At 39.8% G+C, this 24,814-nt stretch overlaps 1 protein-coding gene across 6 annotated transcripts in view; it reads left to right on the forward strand.

The window, feature by feature from the left end:
- The window catches only part of CCDC170 (coiled-coil domain containing 170), an 88,787-nt gene that overhangs the window by 39,167 nt on the left and 24,806 nt on the right, over positions 1 to 24,814 (forward strand). For all 6 annotated transcript variants that reach the window (XM_043457184.1, XM_043457182.1, XM_043457186.1 and 3 more), the window contains exon 6: positions 14,789 to 15,106. In XM_043457184.1, the coding sequence (XP_043313119.1) occupies positions 14,789 to 15,106 (318 nt within the window). The remainder of the gene's footprint in view (positions 1 to 14,788; positions 15,107 to 24,814) is intronic.

Below are 24,814 nucleotides of genomic sequence, written 5' to 3' on the forward strand. Positions count from 1 at the left end.
CAACAACTTTGCACACTCGATGTTTCCCTGTTTATTTACTTTTAAAAAAATTGGTAAGGTACTACACAGTATTATATACAAGGCTGCTAGGAATAAACTATCATTTCTCATATGTGAGATTCTGTCAGCAAGACAAAAATCCTAAAAGTAGACTAGTTGGCTCAAAGGATATGGGGGTTTTAATTTTGAGAGACATTGCCCAAGGGAAGTGACTCTTACCTCTAAACTTTTATTTATATAATTAGTTGCTTGATCTTTCCAAATGAGTGAGGACCTGTTTGAGCATGGGAATTAATACTGTATGTTTTTTTTAAACACCATATAATCCTTTTAAAAATTTTCTGTCAAAGAAACTAATTATGAGATTAATGAGAAGGGTTAATTTCCAAAACCAAAAGTAAGCGAGTGCCACCAGTTAGTAAAATGCGTAGGAGAAAACTGAAGAGTAAAGGAGATGGAGTTTAAAATGAAGGAATGACCAATGCTGACTAAGAGCGGCTCCACAAGGGGTGAAGTTTCAGTGGTGTCCCGCAGGCTGTGAAGGGGGTTCTGGAATTGGCGGGACGCAGTGAAAGAACGATCTTTGTGGGAAATCCCGAGGTCTTCCGTGTCTGTGGTGGCATCACTGCCAAGGTGAGAAGCGATGGGAAGTTGGAATGTGAAAGTGATCCAGTAACGATAACAATTTCTATTTCTCTCCAGTTCCCTGCATCAAAGAGCCCTTCTGACCACTAGATTTCTTCCTCTGTCACATTAACCTTGCGAAAGGAGCGAAGATTTTTACCACCATTACCAAGTCACTCCAGTCATTTCAACACCTTGTCCTAGCCTGCTTCAGCTCTCATAATAAAATGCCATGCACTGGGTGGCTTAAAAAACAGACATTTATTTCTCATATTTCCAGAGGTGGGGAAGTCCAAGATCAAGGGGGTAAGAGCTCTCTTCCTGGCTTGCAGACAGCCACTGTCTTGCCGTATTGTCACATGGCAGACTGAGTTAGCAAGATCCCTGGTGTCCTTTGTAAGGGCACCAATCCCAGCACAAGGGCCCCACCCCCATGGCTTCATCTGAAGATGATTATCCCTCAATGGTCCCATCTCCAAACACCAGTGCACTGGATGTTAGGGCTTCAAAATTCGAATTTGAGGGGCTACCATTCAAATAACAATTATTTTTCTCCAGCTTTTTCTTAGGAAAAATTTCAAACACATATAGAAAGAGTGAAGGAATACAGTGAGCATCCATTTATTATACATCCAAATGCAACAATTGTTACCATTTTTCTATATTTGCTTTATTACCTTGTACACACACATGCACACATATTTGCAGAATCGCTTGAAAATAGGTTTAGACATTATATGTATTGTTTCTGACTACTGAAGCATAAGAATAAGGACATTATCCTAAATAACCACAATATCATTATCACATCTAAAAGTCAACAGTGATGCCACAGTATCACCCATGGAGGTTTCCAAGCCCACAAGCTTTTTGTACTGCTTGAGAAGTGAAGTTTAATCTCCCTCCCCTTGTGGGCTGGACGAAGTGGCTCACTTCTAGTGACCAGAATATGTCAGAAGTGGTGGAATCTCACTTTGGAGATTGGGTTATGAAAACACTGTGGCTTTTGTCTTAGATACACTCTCTTGAATTCTCTTGGGTCACTGCTTTTGAGGGAAGCCAAGTGTTACATGGTGGGACACTCAGGTAGGCAGTTGCATGGCCCAGGAGCCCAGGAACTGAGGCCTGTCATCTACATGTGAGTGAGACTGGAAGTGAATCCTCTTTCAGCTGAATCTTGAGATGATAGTAGCCCTGGTCAACAGTTTGATTATAGCCTCATGAGAGACCTTGAATCAGAAACATCCAGCTAAGTCAGTCCCAGATTTCCGGCCCATAGAGCTGTGAGAAAATAGATGTTTGTTGTGTTAAGCCATTAAGTCTGGGTTAATTTTTTACACAGCAATAGATAATAAACATCTAATATTGACTTTCAAATTTAATCATTTTCTACAAGAATGTCTTTTATAGCTGTTTTTTTCCCCAGATTGCAGTCCATTCTAGGTTCATTCATTGCATTTTTTTTGTTATTTTTAGCCTTTTATAGTTTTTTTTTTTTAAATAACATTAAAAAAAAAATATCATTGACTTCTCGTACAGAGTACAAAGCAGTGGCCTGATTGTTTTTTTCAAGATGTTATTTAACTTGCTCAACTATACCCTATACAGGTAAAGTTGAATTTAGAGGCAGTATTGGATTCAGGTTGAACCTTTTTTGGCAGGAATATTTCAAAGATAAAGTTGTAAACTTCATATTGAATTGTATTAGAAGCAAATAGTGTTAGATTTTTCCATTGTTGCCGAAACTGTTTGATTGCCCATATCTTCAGTGTAAAGGCATGTTTTATTTTCTGCAGCCAAGTAAGGTATCTGTGGGGTGAGAATTGGCAGGTTATTTCTGTTCCCCCTTGAGTTACCTAGTGATGTTTTCATCTATTGATTCTTGCCTGGATTAATTTATATTAGGGGTGGCAAAGTGGTAATATTCTAATTTCATCATTCATTCTACTTATTAGTCAACATTCTTCCTAAAGAAAAGCCTTTTGTTTTCTTTCTTTTTATTTTCAATTCTATGGACACATGGATTTTTATTTACTTACTGTTAATAATCAATTATCCTTTTGGCTTTCCAAATCCTCCATGTTTGGCCAGGAGTCCCTGCAAGATGGTCTCTGTGACCTTATAACTTGACTCCTTTAGTCTTTCAATGCTTCTGTGCTTTTCAACAGAAGATGATATCTTAGGCTCACTTACAATTTTCAGACCACAGAACTAACATCAGCCTGTTCTCTATGGAGTTTTGGCTCCTTTTACTGGGGAATAGTGCTTAGCAACCAAGATTCAGGCTCTAGGTGTGCTCATTGCTACTGGGATGTCATTTTAGTGGATAGAACTAGAAATACTTTTTTAGAAATGAATTAATGCTGGTACTTTTTGGAACTTTTTATTTGGTATTGGAGTACAGCTTATTAACAATACTGTGATAGTTTCAGATGAACAGTGAAGGGATTCAGCCATACATATACATGTATCTGTTCTCCCTCAAAGCCCCTCCCATCCAGGCTGCCACATCACATTGAGGAAAGTTCTGTGTAATTCTCGTATTTTTAATTAAAAGTAATATTTTAGAGTTTTCTTAATATCCTTTTACTTTATATTGGTAATCTTTCGGATCCTAATAATAATATTTACTCATTTGCTTTGTCTTACAAATATAAACAAGAATATTTGAAAATGACACTTTCAGTATTTTACCTATAAGTAAACTTTCTTAGTGAAATTTAAGACTCTCAGAGTTTTTACTATAGTAGTTTCAGCAATCATGAGTATAATAGTCACAATTTACCAATCACTTGGAAATTTGGAAAACTCAGCAGTGGCCACAGGACTGGAAAAGGTCAGCTTTCATTCCAGTCCCAAAGAAGGGCAATGACAAAGAAGGTTCAAACTACTGCACAATTGTACTCATTTCACATACTAGCAAAGTAATGCTCAAAATTCTCCAAGCTAGGCTTCAACAGTACATGAACTGAGAACTTCCAGATGTCCAAGGTGGATTTAGGAAAGGCAGAGGAACCAGAGATCAAATTGCCAACATTCATTGGATCATAGAAAAAGCAAGAGAATTCCAGAAAAACATCTACTTCTGCCTTATTGACTATGCTAAAACCTTTGTGTAGATCACAACAACCTGTTCAAAATTCTTCAAGAGATGGGAACACCAGACCACTTTACCTGCCTCTTGAGAAATCTGTATGCAGGTCAAGAAGCAACAGTTAGAACTGGACATGGAACAATGGACTGGTTCCAAATTGGGAAAGAGTACGTCAACACTGTGTATTGTCACCCTGCTTATTTAACTTACATGCAGAGCACATCATGCGAAATGCTGGGCTGGATAAAGCACAAGCTGGAATCAAGATTGCTGGGAGAAATATCAGTAACCTCAGATATGCAGATGATACCACCCTTATGGCAGAAAGTGAAGAGGAACTGAAGAGCCTCTTGATGAAAGTGAAAGAGGAGAGTGAAAAAGCAGGCTGAAAGCTCAACATTCAAAAAACTAAGATCATGGCATCCAGTTCCATCACTTCATGGCAAATAGATGGGGGAAACAATGGAAACAATGACAGACTTTATTTTCTTGGGCTCCAAAATCACTGCAGATGGTGACTGCAGCCATGAAATTAAAAGACGTTTGCTCCTTAGAAGAAAAGCTATGACAAATACAGACAGCGTATTAAAAAGCAGAGACATTACTTTGCTGACAAAGGTTCATCTACTCAAAGCTATGGTTTTTCCAGTAGTTCATGTATGGATGTGAGAGTTGGACTATAAAGAAAGCTGAGTGCTGAAGAATTGATGCTTTTGAACTGTGGTGTTGGAGAAGACTCTTGAGAGTCCCTTGGACTGCAAGGAGATAAAACCAGTCAATCCTAAAGGAAATCAAACCTGAATATTTGTTGGAAGGACTGATGCTGACACTGACGCTCTAGTACTTTGACCACCTGATGTGAAGAGCTGATTCATTAGAAAAGACCCAGATACTGGGAACAATTGAAGACAGGAGAAGGGGATGATAGAGGACAGGATGGTTGGATGGCCTCACCAACTCAATGAACATGAGTTTGAGCAAACTCTGGGAGATGGTGTTGGACAGGGAAGCCTGGCGTGCTGCAGTCCATGGGGTCGCAAAGAGTCGGACACGACTGAGTGACTGAACCACAACAATGCCAATCACTTGCCATTAGCATAGTCATTTTGCTAGGTGCTCAGAGAGGTTATGTACTTTGCTCAGTATGCACAGCTATTAAGTGGCATATACAGCTACTTCCTACATACAAGTCTCACTTTATTGTGAGGGGAACAATAAAGATAAGTAGCTGTGAAAATTTCCTCAGTGAATGAATGACGTCAATTTGATTATAGATAGTAGTTACTAACTTTTCAAGCCTAGAAAATTGTGAAGAATTGAGTTTGTCTATAAAATGCATTTTTGGAGATGAGCAGTAGGAAATGACAATATGTTGTAAGAGCACATTAAGAAGTATAGAATTTATTCCTCTTCTTATGTAAGTGTCTTTAGCCTTGTAAATGACCGATGATGCAATGTTGTTCAGACTTGTGAAACACATTCACTTTGGGATCAAGTTCCTGCCAAAATAATAAAAGTTATAAAAAATATGGGCAATAAAAAGCTTGAGGTCTTTAATAAAGTGCTCATTCATGGGATTATGACTCCAGAGATTTACTACTGAAAAACACTGTCAAGTGGTTTTACTGACACGTTAACGGTCTCAGAGAGAACCTTCATAATGCTTTCTAAAGCTCTGTTTTTGGGGTAGGAAACTTACTTTACTAGTAAAGTCCTGAATGACTGCAGAGAAAGAAGTTTCTGAAGGGCTGGGGTGCTGTTTCTACCAAACTCAGCTTTTCTTATTTTCTTAATGATTTTTTGTTACTTTATGAAAATTTCCCCAATAAAAATCCAGGTGGTTTATTATACGTTTGGAAGATATATTATTTGAAAATCTTTTAACAGTTAAAAATTGCAGTACATTTAAAAAAAATATTGAAGCTTGGCACCTCTTCTTTTTGTTGTCTTGAAATAATCTAAGGCTGAGAAAAGGAGTCATTTTATCTACGTTAGCCATGTACATTTGCTATAGACTAGACATTTCAATCAAGGAATCAGGAATTAAACTTACATAATGGATTTAAAACTGCTTATTTTCCTTCACACTGTTCACATGTTCTTTGACTCTCGTGGCCAGAATTGAAGCTAGGAAAGCATATTGGTTTTGGAGTCAGCAAGCTTGGTTTGGAAGGATGTTCTTTCTCTCTCTTGGTTTGTTGTCCTGCAGCAGAGTGTAAGAAGGAAGAGGATAAGACAGACACAGTGAGCAGAGTGGCTAAGAGGCCAGGCTCTCGGGCTTTTTTCGAGGCTCCAGAATTGTTTGACTGTGTGCTCTCAGGCATAGGACTTTACCTCTTTGAACTTCAATTTGTGTGTGAAACTGGAAAATGATTTAAAGGTCTATCTCTTACAATTATTGTTAGGGTTGAATGATGTAATATACATAAGGTACTCAAGACAAGCCCAGCCTATAATTGATGCTCAGTGCTTTAATTTCCTTTTCCTCATATTTACTTTTATCTAGGGATTAAAATAAACGTATGGTTATTTTAAGAGTCCAGACATATGGAAAGAGTTCCTGGAAGTGAGAAATTATTAGACAGGTAAATTACTAAAGAAATTAAAGATCTCTTTACAGTCCTAGAATCACAGTGTTGGAAGTGACCTGAAGACCTTTTAGAATGTAGATCATCTAACTCTCTATGTGAAATAAGAATCATCTTTAAAGTGTCCCCCTCTATTTAGCATTCAGCCTCCCCTCGAACACCTTAAGAGTCAGGGAACTCATTTCTATACAAGGAGGTCCACCTTCTCTGTGAAGTTCTAATTGTTTGACACTTCTTCACTGTAGCAAGTCAGGATCAGAATCCCTATAATTCATGTTGTCATCCTGGCTCTATCTTTTTTCTCCCAGTTTTATTGAGATATAATTGATATATGTCACTGTATAAGTTTAAGATGGATAGCATAATGGTTTGACTTACATCATTAAACAATTATACAGTAACTTTAGTAAACATTCATCATCTTATTAAAGAAATAGAATTCTAATAAACAAAATTAAAGAAATAGAAAAAGGCTTTTTCCTTCTGATGAGAACTCTCAGGATTTTCTCTTAGCAACTGCTATATGTTATATACAGCAGTGTTAATTATGCTTATCATGCATTCCTAATACTTGTTTATCTTTTAAATGGAAGTTTGTACCTTTTTACTGCCTTCCTCCAATTTCCCCTTCCCCTGTGTCCCACCCCTGGTAACCACAAATCTGATCTCCTTTTCTATGACTTCATTTTTTTCATGTGTATGTTGGTCATCTGTCTGTCTTCTTTGGGAAAATGTCTGTTCGAATTCTCTGCCCATTTTTCAATCTGAGTTTTCTTGTTTTTCCTTGATGTTGAGTCATATCAGTTCTTTGTATATTTTGGATATTAACCTGCCATAAGACTTACTGTTTGCAAATAACTTCTATTCAGTAGGCTGCATTTTCATTTTGTTGGTAGTTTGTTGTGCAACGGCTTTTTAGTTTCATGTAGTCCCAGTTATTTATTTATATTAAAAATTTTTTTTACAGTGTTGGTTTCTGCCATACAAGAACACAAACCAGCCATAGTTATATATACATCCTCTCCCTCCCTAGCCTCCCTTCCCTCCCCCCATCCCTCTAGGTCATATAGAGCGTCAGACTGGGCTCCCTGCTCTACACAGCAACTTCTTACCAACTATCCATCTTACTCTTGATAGTATATATATGTCAATGCTACTTTCTCCATTCGTCCCACTCTCTCCCTCTCCCACTGTGTCCACAAGTCCATTCTCTACATCCTTGGAGCTCCATTCCTTCCCTGCAAATAGGTTCATCAATATCATTTTCCTTAGAAGGCCTGAACAGATATTTCTCCAAAGAAGACATACAGATGGCCAACAAACACATGAAAAGATGCTCAGCATCACTAATTATTCAGTTCAGTTCAGTTCAGTCACTCAGTCGTGTCCGACTCTTTGTGACCCCATGAACCACAGCACGCCAGGCCTCCCTGTCCATCACCAACTCCTGGGATTTACTCAAACTCATGTCCATTGAGTTGGTGATGCCATCCAGCCATCTCATCCTCCGTCATCCCCTTCTCCTGCCCTCAATCTTTCCCAGCATCAGGGACTTTTCCAATGAGTCAACTCTTCACGTGAGGTGGCCAAAGTATTAGAGTTTCAGCTTCAGCATCAGTCCTTCCAATAAACACCCAGGACTGATCTCCTTCAGGATGGACTGGTTGGATCTCCTTGCAGTCCAAGGGACTCTCAAGAGTCTTCTCCAACACCACAGTTAAAAAGCATCAATTCTTCGGCACTCAGCTTTCTTTATAGTCCAACTCTCACATCCATACATGACCACTGGAACCATAGCCTTGACCAGACGGACCTTTGTTGGCAAAGTAATGTCTCTGCTTTTTAATATGCTATCTAGGTTGGTCATAACTTTCCTTCCAAGGAGTGTCTTTTAATTTCATGGCTGCAGTCACCACCTGCAGTGATTTTGGAGCCCCCAAAAATAAAGTCTGACACTGTTTCCACTGTTTCCCCATCTATTTGCCTTGAAGTGATGGGACCAGATGCCATGATCTAATTATTAGAGAAATGCAAATCAAAACTACAATGAGGTATCACCTCACACCAGTCAAAATGGCTATCATCAAAAAAAAATTAACAAACAGTAAATACTAAAGAGGATGTGGAGAAAAGGGAACCCTCTTACACTGTCGGTGGGAATGTAAACTGATACAGCCATTATGGAAAACATATGGAGATTCCATTTATTTATTTTTGAATTTGTTTCCCTTGCCTGAGGAGACAGGTTCAAAAAATATTAGTAAGACTGCTGTCGAAGAGCATACTGCCTGTATTTTTTTCTAGAAGTTTTGTGGTTTCAGATCTTAACATTTAAGTCTTTAATCCATTTTGAATTTATTGTTGTTCAGGGTTTGAGGAAGTACTCCAGTTTGATTCTTTTGGATGTAGCTGTGCAGTTTACCCAGCAACATTTATTACAGAGGCTGTGTTTTCCCCACATTATATTCTTTCTCCTTTGTTGCACATTAATTGCCCATCCCTCTAGTAATATAGTAAACTCATATAAATGTGAGTTTATTTCTGGGGTCTCTATTTTATTCCATTGATCTATGTATCCGTTTTTGTGCCAGTACCATATTATTTTGATTACTGTCGCTTTGCAGTAATACTTTGAAATCAGGGAGCGTGATACCTCCAGCTTTGTTCTTCTTTCTCAAGATTGTTGTGACTGTCTGAGGTCTTCTGAATCCCCTTACAAATTTTAGAATCATTTGTTCTAGTTCTGTGAAAACTACCTTTGGTACTTTGATAGAGATTGCATTGAATTTGTAGATTGCCTTGGGTGGTATGGTTATTTTAACTATTATTTCAATCCTTGAGCATGGTGTATTTTTCTATCTGTTTCTATCATCTTTGGTTTCTTCATCAGTGTCTTATGGTCTTCTGAATGCAGGTCTTTTACCTCCTTAGATTTATGTCTAGGTATTTATTCTTTCTGAGCTAATTGTAAATGAGACAGTTTTCTTGATTTCTCTTCCTGATAGCTTGTTGTTAGTGTGTAGAAATGCAACAGATTTTTCATATTAATTTTATATCCTGCAACTTTCCTGAACTCATTAATGAGTCCCAGTAGTTTTTTGGTGACATCTTTAGAATTCTCTATGTATTAGTATTATGTCATCAGCAAACATGACAGTTTAACCTGTTTCTTTCCAGTTTAGATGGTTTTATATCTTTTTCTTGTCTGATTGTTGTGGCTAAGATCTCCAATACTACATTGAGTAAAAGTAACTAGAGTGAGCACCTTTATCTGTTCTTAATCTTAGAAGAAATGCTTTCAGGTTTTCACCATTGAGTAGGATGTTAGCTGACATATATGGCCTTCTTTATGTTGAGGTATGTTTCATCTATGCCCACTTTATGGAGAGTTTTTATCTTAAGTGGATGTTGAATTCTGTCAAAATCTTTTTTGCATCTACTGAGATAATTATATGATACTTATTTTTCAATTTATTAATGTACTGTTTCACATTGAATCATTCTTGCATCCATGGGATAAACCCCACTTGATCATAGTGTATGATCCTCTTAATGTATTGTTAAAATTGATTTGCTAGTATTTTGTTGAGGTTTTTTACATGTATGTTTATCAGTAATATTGGTTTGTAATTTTCTTTTTAGTGATGTTTTTGTCTGGTTTTGGTATCAGGATAATGCTGGCCTTGAAAACAAGTTTGGAAGTGTTCCTTCCTTTGCAGTATTTTTTTTTTTTTTGAAAGAATTTGAGAAGGATAGGTGTTAACTCTTCTCTAAATGTTTGGTAGAATTCACCTATGAAACCACCTGATCCTGAATTTTTGTTTATGAGAAGTTTTAAAATTACTGATTCAGTTTTATTACTGGTGTTTAGTCTGTTCATGTTTTCTACGTCTTCCTTACCCAGTCTGGGAAGATTGTGTGCTTCTAGGAATTTGAGCTGGCCAAGTGGTGCAACGTGTCCCAGAGCCAGTGTTGGCTCCTTCGTGTGGGGGCTGGGTCCTGATATGGCAGACTCCTGGGTTACGGTGGTCCTGGGTCTGGTGTCTGTCTGCTGGTGAGTGGGGCTGGTTCCTGCAGCCAAGTAAGGTCCCAGGGGTCCCAGGGCTAGTAAAGTGCACTGGTGGGCACTCTGATGCATGGGTTAGGGAGTCATGGGGTCCTAAGGCAGCCAGCCTCGTGGTGATGCTGTATCCCTGCCCAGCTAGCTACTTGGCCTGAGACATCCCAGTCCTGATGCCAACAGGATGGTGGATGCGTCTGCAACCTGGTGCTAATAAGCTAGAGGGAGGATTCTAAAATGGTGAGGCATTAAAATGTAAATGAACACTGAAATAATATCTGCTCATATTATAAAAACTTTAAAATGTTCATAAGACTCTGAAGTAAAATTAAGAATCATCTCTCCTTCCACTTCTAGCCGTAGTTTTACACTCTCATTTTAACTTCTAATATTACCGTTAAGACTTTAAAACAATACTACACCCGATAACCTGAAATAGTACTTTTTTGGATGTTCTGCTATGAAATAAGATGAATTTAATGCTGCCTACTTTTTTCTCCCCTCATTCATTTGACAGTTTTTATTATATCATTATATTTACCTTGTCAAGTTGTGTAATATTTACATTCTGTTCTGTAACTATAAGTCTTCAGTGCTTTGTCTTTAGGTTCATTCAACACATTTACAATAAATTGAAACAGAGTTAAAAATAACATGTTCATGTAAATATTTTTGTTATGGATCTAATCCTAGTGTGTGATGCAGAACCCAATCCATTTTGACTATGTACCCCTTTAAATTTCAACTGGGAACTGTCCATGGTCCTCCAGGCACAGTCCGACCAGTTCAGGGCAGGGTGTTTTGCAGTACTGAAGTGAAGCCCAGGAACACACTGGCCTCATGGACAGTTTAATTCATTGTTAACTTGTATTGAGTTTGTCAATAATGAGAGTTTCAAATTTAAACTGAATTCTTGTTATTTTCCAAGGTTGATGATGCCACTGGGACAGCTCAGATCTAGGAAAGGTCTTCCTCATTTTGAAGTAAAATGTTACTGTACAGCTTCTTCTCTAACAGATCATGGAATTACAGGGCCAAAAGATATTGTGCATATTACATCTTTTAGGTATTTATGCCAAAATTATACCTATTCACACTATCACCAGCAATGCATGAGAGGGCATGTTTGGGGAAATTTCTGAGTTTGTTTGTTAATATTAACTGCAGTAGGTAAAAATAACCAACTAATTTTTAGTTTTATGAAAATTGTCTAAGGTTGGATGAATTAAGCTCAAGCCAGAGGTTCTCTACCCTGATGATAATCAGTCATTTTCGTTCTGAGAGGCATTTGATCTCAGGCATATCCAAAGCCATAGGATGGTTAGAAATATCATAATAGGAATTAATATGTTTTAAAAACACAAACCTTTGAATGATTTCATTACTTCATGCATTTAATTGGGAAGTTAAAATGAATGCCTTGATCATATTATTTACAAATGTTTTTGCGACAAGTAGTCATGAAAGGATCATTATACATCCATTGCATTACTAGATCTGAAGCTAAAGATTTGTTGCATATACACTAACATACGTAAAATTGATAGCCAGTGAGAAGGTGCTGAATGACTCAGGGAACTCAAACTGGGGCTCTGTGACAACCTAGAGGGGAGGCTGGGGTAGGAGATGGGAGGGAGACTCTAAAAGGAGGGAACATATGTACACCTATGGCTGATTCATGTTGATGTATGGCAGAAACCAACACAATATTGTAAAGCAATTATCCTTCAACTAAAAGTCAATAAATTAAGAAAAAAATTTTGTTTAAGTGATTCCCACCACTATTTCCATAGCATCTGTCCTCATTTGCCCATGCAGTTCCCTCTGGGAAGTCTGTCCTGATTTTGCTCTGAGAGAGCTAGTTATTTCTTATTCTGTGTGTCAGTGTGGTCTGACAGCATTCCTGGATCCTGGCCGGTGACACCGATGTCACATTACTTCAGTGTATCCTTGAGGTAGCCGTGCAACCAGATTCCACTCCAGCCGCTGTCTCCTGCTTCAAGCTCTATTAGTAATTGCATTTGCTGTCCGAGGACATCTGTTTCCAGCCATTCAGCCCTGTGCCTCCTGAATTCTGAAGCACTTAATCAGAGTGCTGGGGGAGTAGGTCCCCAAGGCCTGGTCGCTGGCTCCCAAGTTCCTGCATTTCATATGAGAAACGGTATATAGTTAACTGGGCTGAGATGTGTCCAGAAAAAAAAAAAATCTGAGCTGCTGCCATGTGCTACTATATTCTGTGACCATGAAGGAATTTTCTGATTTTATTAGACATAAGCATTAGTGCTCCAGATTTGTTAAAGAGGACTGTTTTGGCCATGGTCTCTAAGACAGTGAGACAACAGTCTGATATCGGAGTGGAAAAAGTTTCTCATAGCTGAAATATTTTAATTGTGTTTATTGGTCTCTCGGTGTAAACTGCCAATTGATTAGTTTATTCCAAACTGACAGTAAGTCTATAGTATTCAAGTGTCTGATATATTTTCTGTGTATTTGTAGGAACTTCTGTAAATTCTTGGTTAAAAATATCTCTCCACTGGTCATGGAAAGGCTCCTCTTTTGCATTAGGGACTTTCTTTCAATGTAAAAGTTGATATATAACTTCCTACTGGGTTTTAGGATTCTGAGGGGATTAGGATTAACTTTCATCACTGTCTCATCAAATTTAAGACCTCAGTTTTCTTTCTTTTTTTTTAAAAAAAATATTTATTTGACTGCACCAAGGCTTAGTTGTAGCATGCGGGATCTTTAGTTGTGGTGTGCAGGATCTGGTTCACTGACCGGGGATTGCACCCTGGCCCCCTGCATTGGGAGTTTGGAGTCTTAACCACTGGACCACTGGGCAAGTCCCCAGGACTCAGTTTTCTAACCACACATTAGATTGCAATTTCTAAGTTAACACATGGCAATAAACTCCAATTTATTGTCACCATTGCTGATGCTAGATTAGAATGTTATTCTAGTTGAACAGATATTGTATTACTATCTGAAAATAAAATCTGTAAATTGTAAATTGTAATTGTATTGTAAACAATTGTAAATTTAACAATTTAAATTGTTAAAGTATTGTAAATTGTTAAAGTATTAAAGTATTGTATTTGTGATAAAGGTCCTTGACTCTTCATATGATTTAATTCACAGTGGTAATGGGGCTTCTCTGCAAAAAGGACTAGTTTGGAAAGGGAGTGGAGAAATGGAACAGTTGCCAGGAGCCAGAAAAGCAAAGCATTTCAGGAACTAATTTCCATAATATTTTTTTGATGTGAATTAATTTAATTTGGAACTTGATGTCAACAATTTTTTTTAAATGAATTTTAAAGATATCTTTTTGATGCCTCTTTGGCATCCTAGATATAGTAAATAGAAGTAGATGCACTGGTAACTTTTCAGTGCCCTTTATTTTTACAAACCTAAGCATACATATTCTTTAAAGTTATTCTTCTCAGTATAGTTCTGTCTCTCCATTTTTAATCCTCCCACCCCAAAACCGACTATTCCTTCCCATTTCATTTCTTCAGGGCCTACCAGCATTAGTATTGTCTTTATCAGACAGGGAGATACACAGTCAATGAATAGTGGAAGACAGGTCTTACTCTCTTTTATACAATGATGCTTTATGATAATTCTACTCTGTTACTTACCTTCATTCAAATAATTTTTAGCAGCTAATTAGGACTCTGAGAGCTGACTGTTTCCTCAACATCAATTTCCATCTGTACCAAGCTTGAGAACACATAGCCCTGTAAACACATTCTATATATGGATCGAATCTACTAGCATGTTAGCCAGCGATTTATTTTTTATTAAATCTCTCCAGAGGTCCCTAGAGAAAAGTCTTATATGTCAGTTTCCTTTTTTTCACCCCTAGGCCTGATTTTTTTCCCACTTACTTTAAAAAAAAATGTATTTATTGTTAATTGAAGGATAATTGCTTTTCAGTGTTGTGTTGGTTTCTGCCATACATCAACATGAATTGGTCACAGGTATACACATGCCCCCTCCCTCTTGAGCCTTCCTCCCACCTTCTACTCCATCCCACCCTTCCAGGTTGTCACAGAGCCCCGATTTGAGCTCCCCGAGTCATATAGCACATTCCCACTGGCTATCTATTTTATGGTAGTGTCTATGTTTCCATGCTACTCTCTCAATATATCCTACCTTTTCCTCCCCCAAACTGTCCACAGTTCAGTTCTCTAGCCCTGATCTTATATCCCTTCTCTTTTTCAGACACTTAAATTCACCTAACATAGTTCTGCAATTTAATGTCTTTATGAAGAGAGGATAGGGCACCTAGAATGAAGAATGGAATGAGCATTTAACCCTAACGCCTTAAAGTCATCAGTAAGCAAGATAAATGAGAAGCAAATGCAGCCTCTCCTCGTTGGCTACTAATGCTATTGTCTTTACTTTCCATAATTATTTTAGGACTTGCTTGGTGCTGTGGAGGCCAAAGAAGCTCTTGAAAGGGAAGTTAAGGTCTTCCAAGAAAGGCTGCTTGCTGGTCAGCGGGTCTGGGATGCCTCAAAGCAGGAGCTGAGCCTTTTGAAGAGGAGCTCTTTGGAGCTGGAGAAGAGTTTGAAGGCCAGTCTGGAGGCAACTGCGGCCTCCCAGACCGAGCTCTCCTCATTTAAGGAGAAGATAACAGCCCTGCTGAGGGGCAGCTCGGGCACACTCAGGCCCTCGGAGAATGCCATTCTGGAGAGGATTCGAGAAATGGGCAGCCAGGAAGAGAGCGGGAAACAGGTGAGTGGGGGTTGGAGGCTTACAAGCTTCTTAAGGACAGTCAGTCCTTCATTTAGCATATTCAGTGAGTGAGTTGTCTGAGTTAGTCAAAGTGTTTCTTCTCCAAGCAATAGTCGCTCCATCGTGTCCAACTCTGCAACACCGTGGACCCTTGCCCGCCAGGCTCCTCGGTCCTTGGAATTCTCCAGGCAAGAATACTGGAGTGGATTGCCATTCCCTTCTCCGGAGGACCTTCCTAGCCCTGGGATCAAACCTGGGTCTCCTGCATTGCAGGCAGATTCTTTATCATCTGAGCCACCAGGGAAGCCCAAGTTAGTTAAAAGTAGCATTTAAATTGGTTGTACTACTTTCAGGGATTCCCAGGTGGCTCAGTGGTAAAGAATCCTACTTTCAATTATATATTATATTTTGAAGTCATATCTCACCGTGAATGATGTGGGTTCTGGATGCAGATCTACCCGTGCTGAATTTTGTCTCTACTGCACGCTCACTTGCTCCAGATGTGAGGTTCCTGAGAGGACAGCCTCTGAGATTTTTTTTTCCCTGGACTACTGTATAGGGACAGTCCAGGGTCCACACCCATATCTGAAACCCTTGGGGCCTGCTGTGAGCTTTTTTCTTTTTCTTTTCTTTTTAAAATTGGAGTGTAATTGCTTTGCAGTGTTGTGTTACTTTCTGCTATACAACTACGTGCGTCAGCCCTATGTATACATATATCCCCTCCCTCTTGGACCTCCCTCCCACCTCACCCCCATCCCACCCTCTATGTCGTCAGAGAACAGTGAGTTGAATTCCCTGTGCTATACAGTAGCTTTCCTCTAGCTAGTTATTTTACACATGATAGTGTATATACTGGGAAAGATTGAGGGCGGGAGGAGAAGGGGGCAACAGAGGATGAGATGGCTGGATGGCATCACTGACTCAGTGGATATGAGTTTGAGCAAACTCCGGGAGATGGTGAAGGACAGGGAAGCCTGGCGTGCTGCAGTCCATGGGGTCACAGAGTCAGACATGACTTAGCGACTGAACAACACCAGCAATGTGTATATATGTTAATGTACTCCCTTCCATCCCAACCTCCCCTTCTCACGCTGTGTCCATCTGTCCATTTTCTGCCTCTGTGTCAATATTCCTGTGCTGCAGACAGGTTCATCTGTATACCATTTGTCTGCTGTGGTTTTCGAATTCAGAAGTTTTCAGCATTTAGAAATGTCACATAATCCCCAGGAAGGTACTGGAGAAGGGACCTTTACACGTTACTCCTCAGTGGGTTCCGGTGAGCTTTCCATAATCAACCACGTTCATCTTCTGGGGCAAAAGCCGTGAGCAGCTCGGCTTCTTGGGATCCACCAGGACTGTGAAGAGCCTCGGTCACTTCAGGTCAGGGTTTGTTGCCACATCCTGTCAGGTCCAGCTTTGCCAGCCAATGAGTTTTGGGGAAAAAAAAAAAAAAGTCAGCATTCAGATCCTTTTGGATTTTGGAATTGCAGATAAGAGTTGCTAGGCCTGTAACCAGATCTGCCTCTTAAGGGTATTGTTTGTTGTAAACCTTAAATTAAAAAAAAATTGTTATGAAGTCTTTAACTCACTGTCTGGCCAATAGCAATGATAAATATTGACTGTTGCTTTCCTGGCCCCGCCTCCCCTCTCACCTTCTCTCTCCTTTTCCTAGTGACCTGAAACAGTCTTTTAGGGGACCTGTTGAACAAGTGGATTCAAAAATTAAAAAAAAATCACACATATGATTGAAGCTTGCTTAATTTTGTTATCTTAGTTCTATTATTAACAATTCTTCTTTCCCATAAAGCTTTGCTTAGCCGTGTCAAGTTCAGCCCAGACTCTATTTAAATTGTCATTAAATCCAGATCTTAAAGTCCTAATTAACAAGGTTTTTAACTAGATTAACATCCAAATTCTGTGATATTCATTAATATAATGCTTTAATTCCATTAGGAACTATTTCTTCTCTTGAGTTCATTCTTTGCTCAAAAGGAGAAAATGAACTTTTTCATCTTTTCACGTTCCTATAAAACTCAGAGTGATCACTAACACACAGCTCAGGGTTACATTTGTAAATTTCCTTTAACGCTAAGACACTTTAAATTCGCTTTGAAAACTCTGCAAAATTCACTCATGCTCCAGCAGCAGCCCCAGTGACGTCTTTGTCCAAGTGTAGGACTCTCTCTGTTGGATAGAAAATGTTCGCCCCATAACATGTGTGGGCTTCCCTGGTAACTCAGACAGTAAAGAATCTGCCTGCAATGCAGGAGACCCGGGTGCAGTCCCTGGGTTGGGATGATCCCCTTGAGAAGGAAGTGGCAACCCACTCCAGTATTCTTGCCTAGAGAATCCCGTGGACAGAGGAGCCTGGTGGCCTAGCTCCGGGGGTCACAAAGAGTCAAACACGACTAATATGCATGTAACACGTGTGGGTCTCTGATGGTCACTCAGTCTATCTTGTGATTCAGTACACATATAGGTCCTGGGTTGGAGGAGAAAATTATTTACAGGATTGAGAAAAGCTTCATTAAGTGAGTTACCTTGAACAGTAATAGATGTGCTTCAATAGTCAATGGATCTTTGCCATTTCATTTTATTGCTTCCCTCTTCTATTTTTCCAAATGTTTTCTTGAAACTATTTTAATTCCAGCATGTGAAACATGGCATAAAATTGTCAGTATGATGTATATGTTTATTTTCTAAAGCAAAATGATGTAAATTGGTTAAGCTGGCTATGCCCTCCCCCTCTCCTCGTAAAAATGAGAATGAGTCAGAGCCTTTTTAGTGCCTTTGTCTGCCATTCCTAGCCTGTAATTTTTTTTTTTTCAATAGCTGCCCTCACTCTTTAAAAGCTTGAAATCAAGCCTGTAGCTGGCATCTTGTGTGACTCATCTTCAAGTAAAATCAGGAGAAAACAGATTTCATATATTGTCTTAGAACTGTTTCTGAAGAATGGGAGCTTTACAGACTGATGAATCTGCTGCAGAGGGTGCATCCCCTGCCAGCTGCCAGGGGTAAACACACAGCCCCCAGCTGAGTAACACCCATGTGCCCTGGGCCTGGCAAGTCCTCCCCTTCACTGTGACCCCGACTCACTGACCATTGCTTTTCTTGTTTACCTCCTTGCTATTCATTTTCAGTCTCCTGGATTTACAATTCTGGGTACTCAGGACACCACCCACACGTTTTTCAATAAGTGGTTTCTACTTATTCCATGCTCTTCTGATTATAGCAAAACCTAATTTTCTTTTTAAGTACTTTACTATACCTTAGAGCAGGATTTCTCAGCTATTGACATTTGGAGCTGGAATATCCTTTGTTGTAAAAGCGGTTCTGTGCATTGTAGGATGTTTAGCAACATCTCCAGCTTCTACCCACTAGATACCAATAGTACCTCCTCTTCTCCCCGATTGGTGGCAACCAGTGGTGTCTCTGTGTGTGCATGCTAAGTTGCTTCAGTTGTATTCGACTTTGCAATCCTACGGACTGTAGCTCACCAGGTTCCTCTGTCCATGGGATTCTCTAAACAGGAATATTGGAGTGGGTTGCCATGCCCTCCTCCAAGGGATCTTCCCAGATCAGAGGTCAAACTCGAGTCTGTTACGTCTCCTGCATTAGCAGGTGGGTTCTTTACCACTAGCACCACCTGGGAAGCCCTAGTGATGTCTCTAGTGTTAGAGACTCAGTTGTGTCTGACTCTTTTCGACCCCATGGACTGTAGCCCACCAGGCTCCTCTGTCCACAGGATTCTCCAGGCAAGAATACTGGAGGGGGTTGCCATTCCCTTCTCCAGGAGATCTTCCCAACCCAGGGATCAAACCCAGATCTTCTGCTTTGCAGGCAGATTCTTTACCATCTGAGCCACCAGGGAAGCCCAGTGATATCTCTAGACATTGCCAAATGACCCTTGGAAGTGAAACTGCCCCTAGTTGAAAACCTCTCAGAGGAATGTTCTATTGTGGAGTTCCCAGGAATTCTAAATGAGTATTTCAGTTATGTAGCCTTGAAATTTCAGCACACTTGTAACAGGTGTTTTTGAAATAATGATTTCTTGCACAATGACAGGAAACTATGATATTTTCAGATTTCAGAGTATTGAGGCGAGCATTTTTTGTTTGTTTTGAACTTTTAGATATTTCCTAGCTGGCTAATTATCTGGCTGAGAATTGACCATGAGTGATTCCCATGTTGCCTCCTTTATTGCAGACAAATTAGTACAGACTCACAAACATTTTTCTAGACAGCTCTTCTGTTCTGTTTTAGAGCACACACAAGGCTATATTTCCTCCAGTGGAGTTTTTTTAGTCCAGTGTGAGAGCTCTGGGGACTCAATGTGATACCATAAACAACCTGAGATGTTTCCATAACTCCCCTACTCCCCCTTTCTGATCTCTTCACTCTGCTCTGTTCTTAATCCTCCAGTATTCTAAACCAAACATTTACTCAGAAGCTTCAGCTACACTTGCACTGATATTTCATCATCCAGTATTATGTTACATAGTCACTTCTGGCTCCAAGGGCAATCTGGGCAAGTCCAAGGATAGAGGTTTCAGCTCTCCCAGCCTCTGAAGTGTATTAATTTCCTAGAATGGCCATGACAAAGGACCACTACCTAAGTGGCTTAGACAACAGAAATTTGTTGTCTTACAACTCTGGAGGCTTGAAGTCCAAAGTCAAGGTGTTGGTAGGACTGGTGTCTTCTGAGTGCCTAGAGGGAAAATCTGTTTCAAACCTATCACCTAGCTTCTGATAGCCTCAGACACTCTTTGGTTTATGGATCACATTCTCTCCGTGTCTTCATATAATTTTCCCTCCACTTATGTGTGTGTCTCTCTGTCCAAAATTCCACTTTTAATAAGGACACTGGTCATATTGGATTAGGGCCCATCCTCATGACCTCATTTTAACTTATCTCTGTAAAAATTCTAATAAGGTCACATTCTGAAGCACCAGGGGACTTCAACACAACTCTTTTGGGGGGACCCAATTCAAACCATAACAGAAGTTGACATACACATTGGTGGTTGGTGTAGGGTTAGCCCAGTCAACAGTGTTGGCCATACATATGACAAGAAGGAAGGACAGTTTGATTGGTTCCTGGTAGCTCATTTTATATATTTCTTAAGTGAAAATCTAGCTTGAATAGTCAGAGAAGAGTTGTTTGTGTCCAGAAGGCACTGGCCCTTAAAAGACCCAAGTGGCTTTTTCTTCAGCTTAGAGTTCTTGTGCTTCCACTGGATTTAATCTTAGGGCAGAAGTGCCTCTCGGGTGAAATCAACAACTCCTTGTCCTTGGAAAATAAATTAGTTCTCTTAGGGCATTATGATTTCACTTCCAAAATCCAAGCTGCTTGTTTTTGGACTATAGTTTATTTCAGTGCCTTTTTTTTTTTTTAAATGGTGATGTTGTTGTTCAGTCCCTCAGTTGTGTTTGACTCTTTGCGACCCCATGGACTGCAGCACACCAGGCTTCCCTGTCCTTCATCATCTCCCAGAGCTTTCTCAAACTCAAGTCCATTGATATGTATTCTTTAGTACAAGCCACCCTCCTTCCCTGCCCATTCCAGGCATCTCTCATGGTTTGTTTTTTACAGAAATAGAAATTAAGGGTTTAATCAGAACAACATCAGTAGGCAACACTTTTTAAAACATGTATATGTTGTGCTGGATCTTAGTTGCTGCTCGAGGCATCTTTGGTTGCAGCATGTGGGATCTAGTTCCCTGACCAAGAATGGAACCTGGGTCCCCTGCACTGGGAGCTTGGAGTCTTAGCTGCTGGATGATCAGGGAAGTCCCACATCTTTAGTGTTGAAATTCCTAGCATGTTTTGTCCCAGAGAGTATCAGGGATATGTTAACAGATTATACTAAGAAAAAGGAGAGGGAAAAAGAAAAAGGAAAAAGCCTTACTGATCCTTTAGATTTCTTGGTGTGAAAAGCACAACACGATTTTGCAGTTTTGATGGGACACATTCACCTGGTCACTGGTGTTTGATGTTCCCAAGAACTGAGTCAGATTGGAATATTAATGTATTTGAATTAAAATATGTAAATTTAACTTTAAAAAGACCTGGTGGTGTCATATGCGTGGAAATCTAGGTAAGCATTTGAAGCTAAGTTCTATGGTGCATAGAATATTGGGAAGTTCACAGCTGTTTGCTCCTCTCTGGACACCAGAATCTTGGCAGGACAGCTGGGAAGATTCTGCCCAGGTCAGCCACACCGGTGTTTGTAAAAGTCATACTCTGCTGAGTCTGCAGTTTCCATGGATCACTCTCAGGTCCACACAGGATGAAGATGTAAGAGGGACCCTCTCACCTCCGATGCAACACATTTGTTCCTTACTTGTCTTTCCCAGAAAGATTTCTAGTGGAGAAACAGCTTCTATGATCTGAAAACAGTGTGAGAAATATGTGCATGCATGCTCAGTCACTTCAATCGTGTCTGACCCTTTGCGACCCTACGGACTGTAGCCCACCAGGCTCCTCTGTCTGTGGGATTTTCCAGGCAAGAATACTGGAGTGGGTTGCCATGCTTTTCCTCCAGGGGATCTTCCTAACTCAGGGTTTGAACCTGCGTCTCCTGTGCTGCAGGTGGATTATTTATCCACTGAGCCACCTGAGAAGCCCTTGAGAAACATGATAGAGGACAATTCCTGAAAAACTTCTCAAACTCCTTATGACAAAAGAGTAGGATTGGATGAACCCACATACTGGAGGAGTAATACTCATGATAAAGGTGGATGCAATGTGTTGAACTTCAATTGGGTATGAGATACTGTGCTAATCCAGTGATCATTAATTTAGCTCATCTACTCATAAGAACAAAGTATGAGTTTCAGCGAGGTTAATTTCTTGCTTCAGTTAACACGCTGGGCAGGGGAAGGGTGAGGACTTGAAATCAGGACTGTCTGAATCCAAAGTCCCTGTCCCACAGTCTGGTGTACATCAGGTGTCTGCATCTTCCTTCAGGATCATTATCATTCCCTGAGTCAGTTACTGCACTCACTCGTCGTCTTTACTGATGTCTCTGGAAGACTTGGCTCTCCTCTGGTAAGGTCGGCAGTGTGCTGATTGTGGCTAAGCGATCACAGTTTCCCATCTTTCCAACTGAGATTTTTTGCATTTGTTTCCTCTTTGGCTTCATTCTCTTTGCCCGGTCAACTATGGGATAGAAGTGTCAAAGAATCTTCAGGTAGAAAGACTTACTTTCGACTTACGAGTCCAACATGAAACCACATTTTCAGTTGCACAGAAACATATGCCATCTGTTGTACAACATACTATCATTAGTCAGGATCTGTTGTTTGACAGCCCCTTGTTTTGTAGGTTACTTAGTGTCTTGTACTTGATGCATTTTTTGCATTAAGATCAGATCTGCTATTAGTAAGTACTAAGGGCATATTCATTGGAAGGACTGATGCTGAAGCTCCAATATTTTGGCCACCTGATATGAAGCGCCAACTCATTGGAAAAGACCCTGATGCTGGGAAAGATTGAAGGCAAAAGGTGAAGGGGCAGCAGAGAATGAGATGTTTATACGGCATCACCAACTCAATGGACATGAGTTTGAGCAAACTCTGGGAGATAGCAGAGGACAGAGGAGCCTGGTGTGCTGCAGTCCATGGGGTTGCAAAGAGTTGGACATGACTTAGTGCCTGAACAACAGAAAAGGGTAGAAAATATGAAAGGGGCGTTCTTAGAGCCTCATAGTGTATAATGAAAGTAGAAATTTCCTTCAGAAATGTAATTCTTTGGATATGGTACTAAGCAGCTTGCCATCAAATATCTGATTTCAAGCACCTTCAGGAGTATAGAATTAATTGAATTATAGACATGGGAACTTGAAAACCTTAGAAGCACAAAATTAGAGATCAAGTAATTTAACTTTCCTGACTGTAGCACTTCAGTCCACCCCATAATATTCTGAACAAATGGTTGGCCAAATCCTAGCCATCTCCAGGGACTGGTCCTTCACTACCTGACATGAGAAGATGCTTAAAGTATGAGGCAAAAAGAAAACCTCAAAACTGCATATATGATGTCTCAACTGTATTTTAGCAATACATGCAAATACATTATTTTAAAATAGTAATAGCTGTTGCCTCTGGGTGGTGAGATCATGGTTATTAGGTTTTGCTTATTTACATGTTTGTTTTTGTCCGTAATGCATCTTTTACAATGAGTATGTATTACTTTGAGATTATGGTGACAGAGGAAAATTCTTTACATAGAAATAGAAATCTTTGATATATACCTGTTTGTCCTCAACTTGAACTCTGAAGGCAACTCAGAACAAATCCCATTTTTCTTCTGTATAATAGCCTTTCAGAATATTTGAACACAATACTGTAAAGTAATTAGCCTCCAATTAAAATAAATAAACTAATGAAAAATATTTGAACACAGCTTGAATGTCTTCTTGTCTTTAGGTTTGCTTGTTTGCAGATAGGTGGATGGGAATTTAAAGAAAAAGAAACCATCAAAACCAAACAAACTTGTGACCTTAAACTTATTTTTTTGAATTGAATTCAACATTTTCCGAAAACGGGACTTGGTGGAATCAATTTGAGTATTCTCAAAGTGTACCTGAGGTGTTTGGTAAATTTAAGTTCTTGGTTTAAGGGAAGGTCAGGACAAGAAGAGAAACTCCTGGAAAGAATGGAAGCATTGGGTAAGGTAAGGGGTTGGGGGGAGTTTGGGGTTCTTTAATGGAGAAACAGGGACTTTATGCTCTAAAAGAGGAGGTGGTAGTCAGATTCCTCTGCCTTCTTCTGCTCTGCTGACTCACTGTATTAAAGGAATTTTGACCTTTCGAATGCTAACACGACGACTTTGCTCCTTAACTGTGCAGCCCAGAGGCAGAACCACTGCAGTTTAGTGCGTGAGTAACCAATACTCAATACAAAGTTCTCAATGAAGCTTGGAGAAATACGTTTCTGCACTAAAATTCCCAATTACAGCCCAAGGTTATCCATCAAGGTTAACTTCCTGTGTAATCTGAATGTGCCATATGTGGTAGAAGAGTTTCTCTCGAAAGTGGTTATAGTTTTTCAAAGTACTTAATGTCTGAATTCTTTTCCTGGTTAAGCTTTTTTCTTTTTTATTGGAGTGTAATTGCATTACAGGTTGTGTTAGTTTTGCTGTACAATGAAGTGAAGGACTGTATGTATACGTATATCCCCTTTCTCTTGAACCACTCCCATTGCCCCCATTTGTTAAGAGGTCATCAAAAAGCACATAGTTGAGCTCCCTGCACTGGGCAGCAGCTTCCCACTAGCTGCTGTCTATTTTAGACATGTATGTCAATCCTAATCTCCCAACTTGTCCCACCCTCTCCTTCCCCTGATGTGACCACAAGTCCATTCGCTACGTTTCCGGCTCTTTTCCTGCCCTGCAAATAGGTTCATCTGTACCGTTTTTCTAGATTTCCCCATGTATGTGTTAATATACGATATTTGCTTTTCTCTCTTTCCAACTGAGCTTTGAAACTCCTAAATTAATAATGGGACTTCCCTGGCAGTCCAGTGGTTAAGATTTCAAGCTTCCAATGCAAAGGGTGTGGATTTGCTCCCTGGTCAGGGAACTAAGATCCCATGTGCCATGTGGCCAAGGTAGCTTTAGGGGTAAGTAAAGGTTTTCCCTCAAGACTTCCCAAAGAACCTGTTTAGGAATGAAGTAAAAATTAAAAATATCAATCCAAAATATTTT

This window comes from Cervus canadensis, chromosome 33 (assembly GCF_019320065.1).
Source record: "Cervus canadensis isolate Bull #8, Minnesota chromosome 33, ASM1932006v1, whole genome shotgun sequence".
NCBI classification, from domain to species: Eukaryota; Metazoa; Chordata; class Mammalia; order Artiodactyla; family Cervidae; genus Cervus; species Cervus canadensis.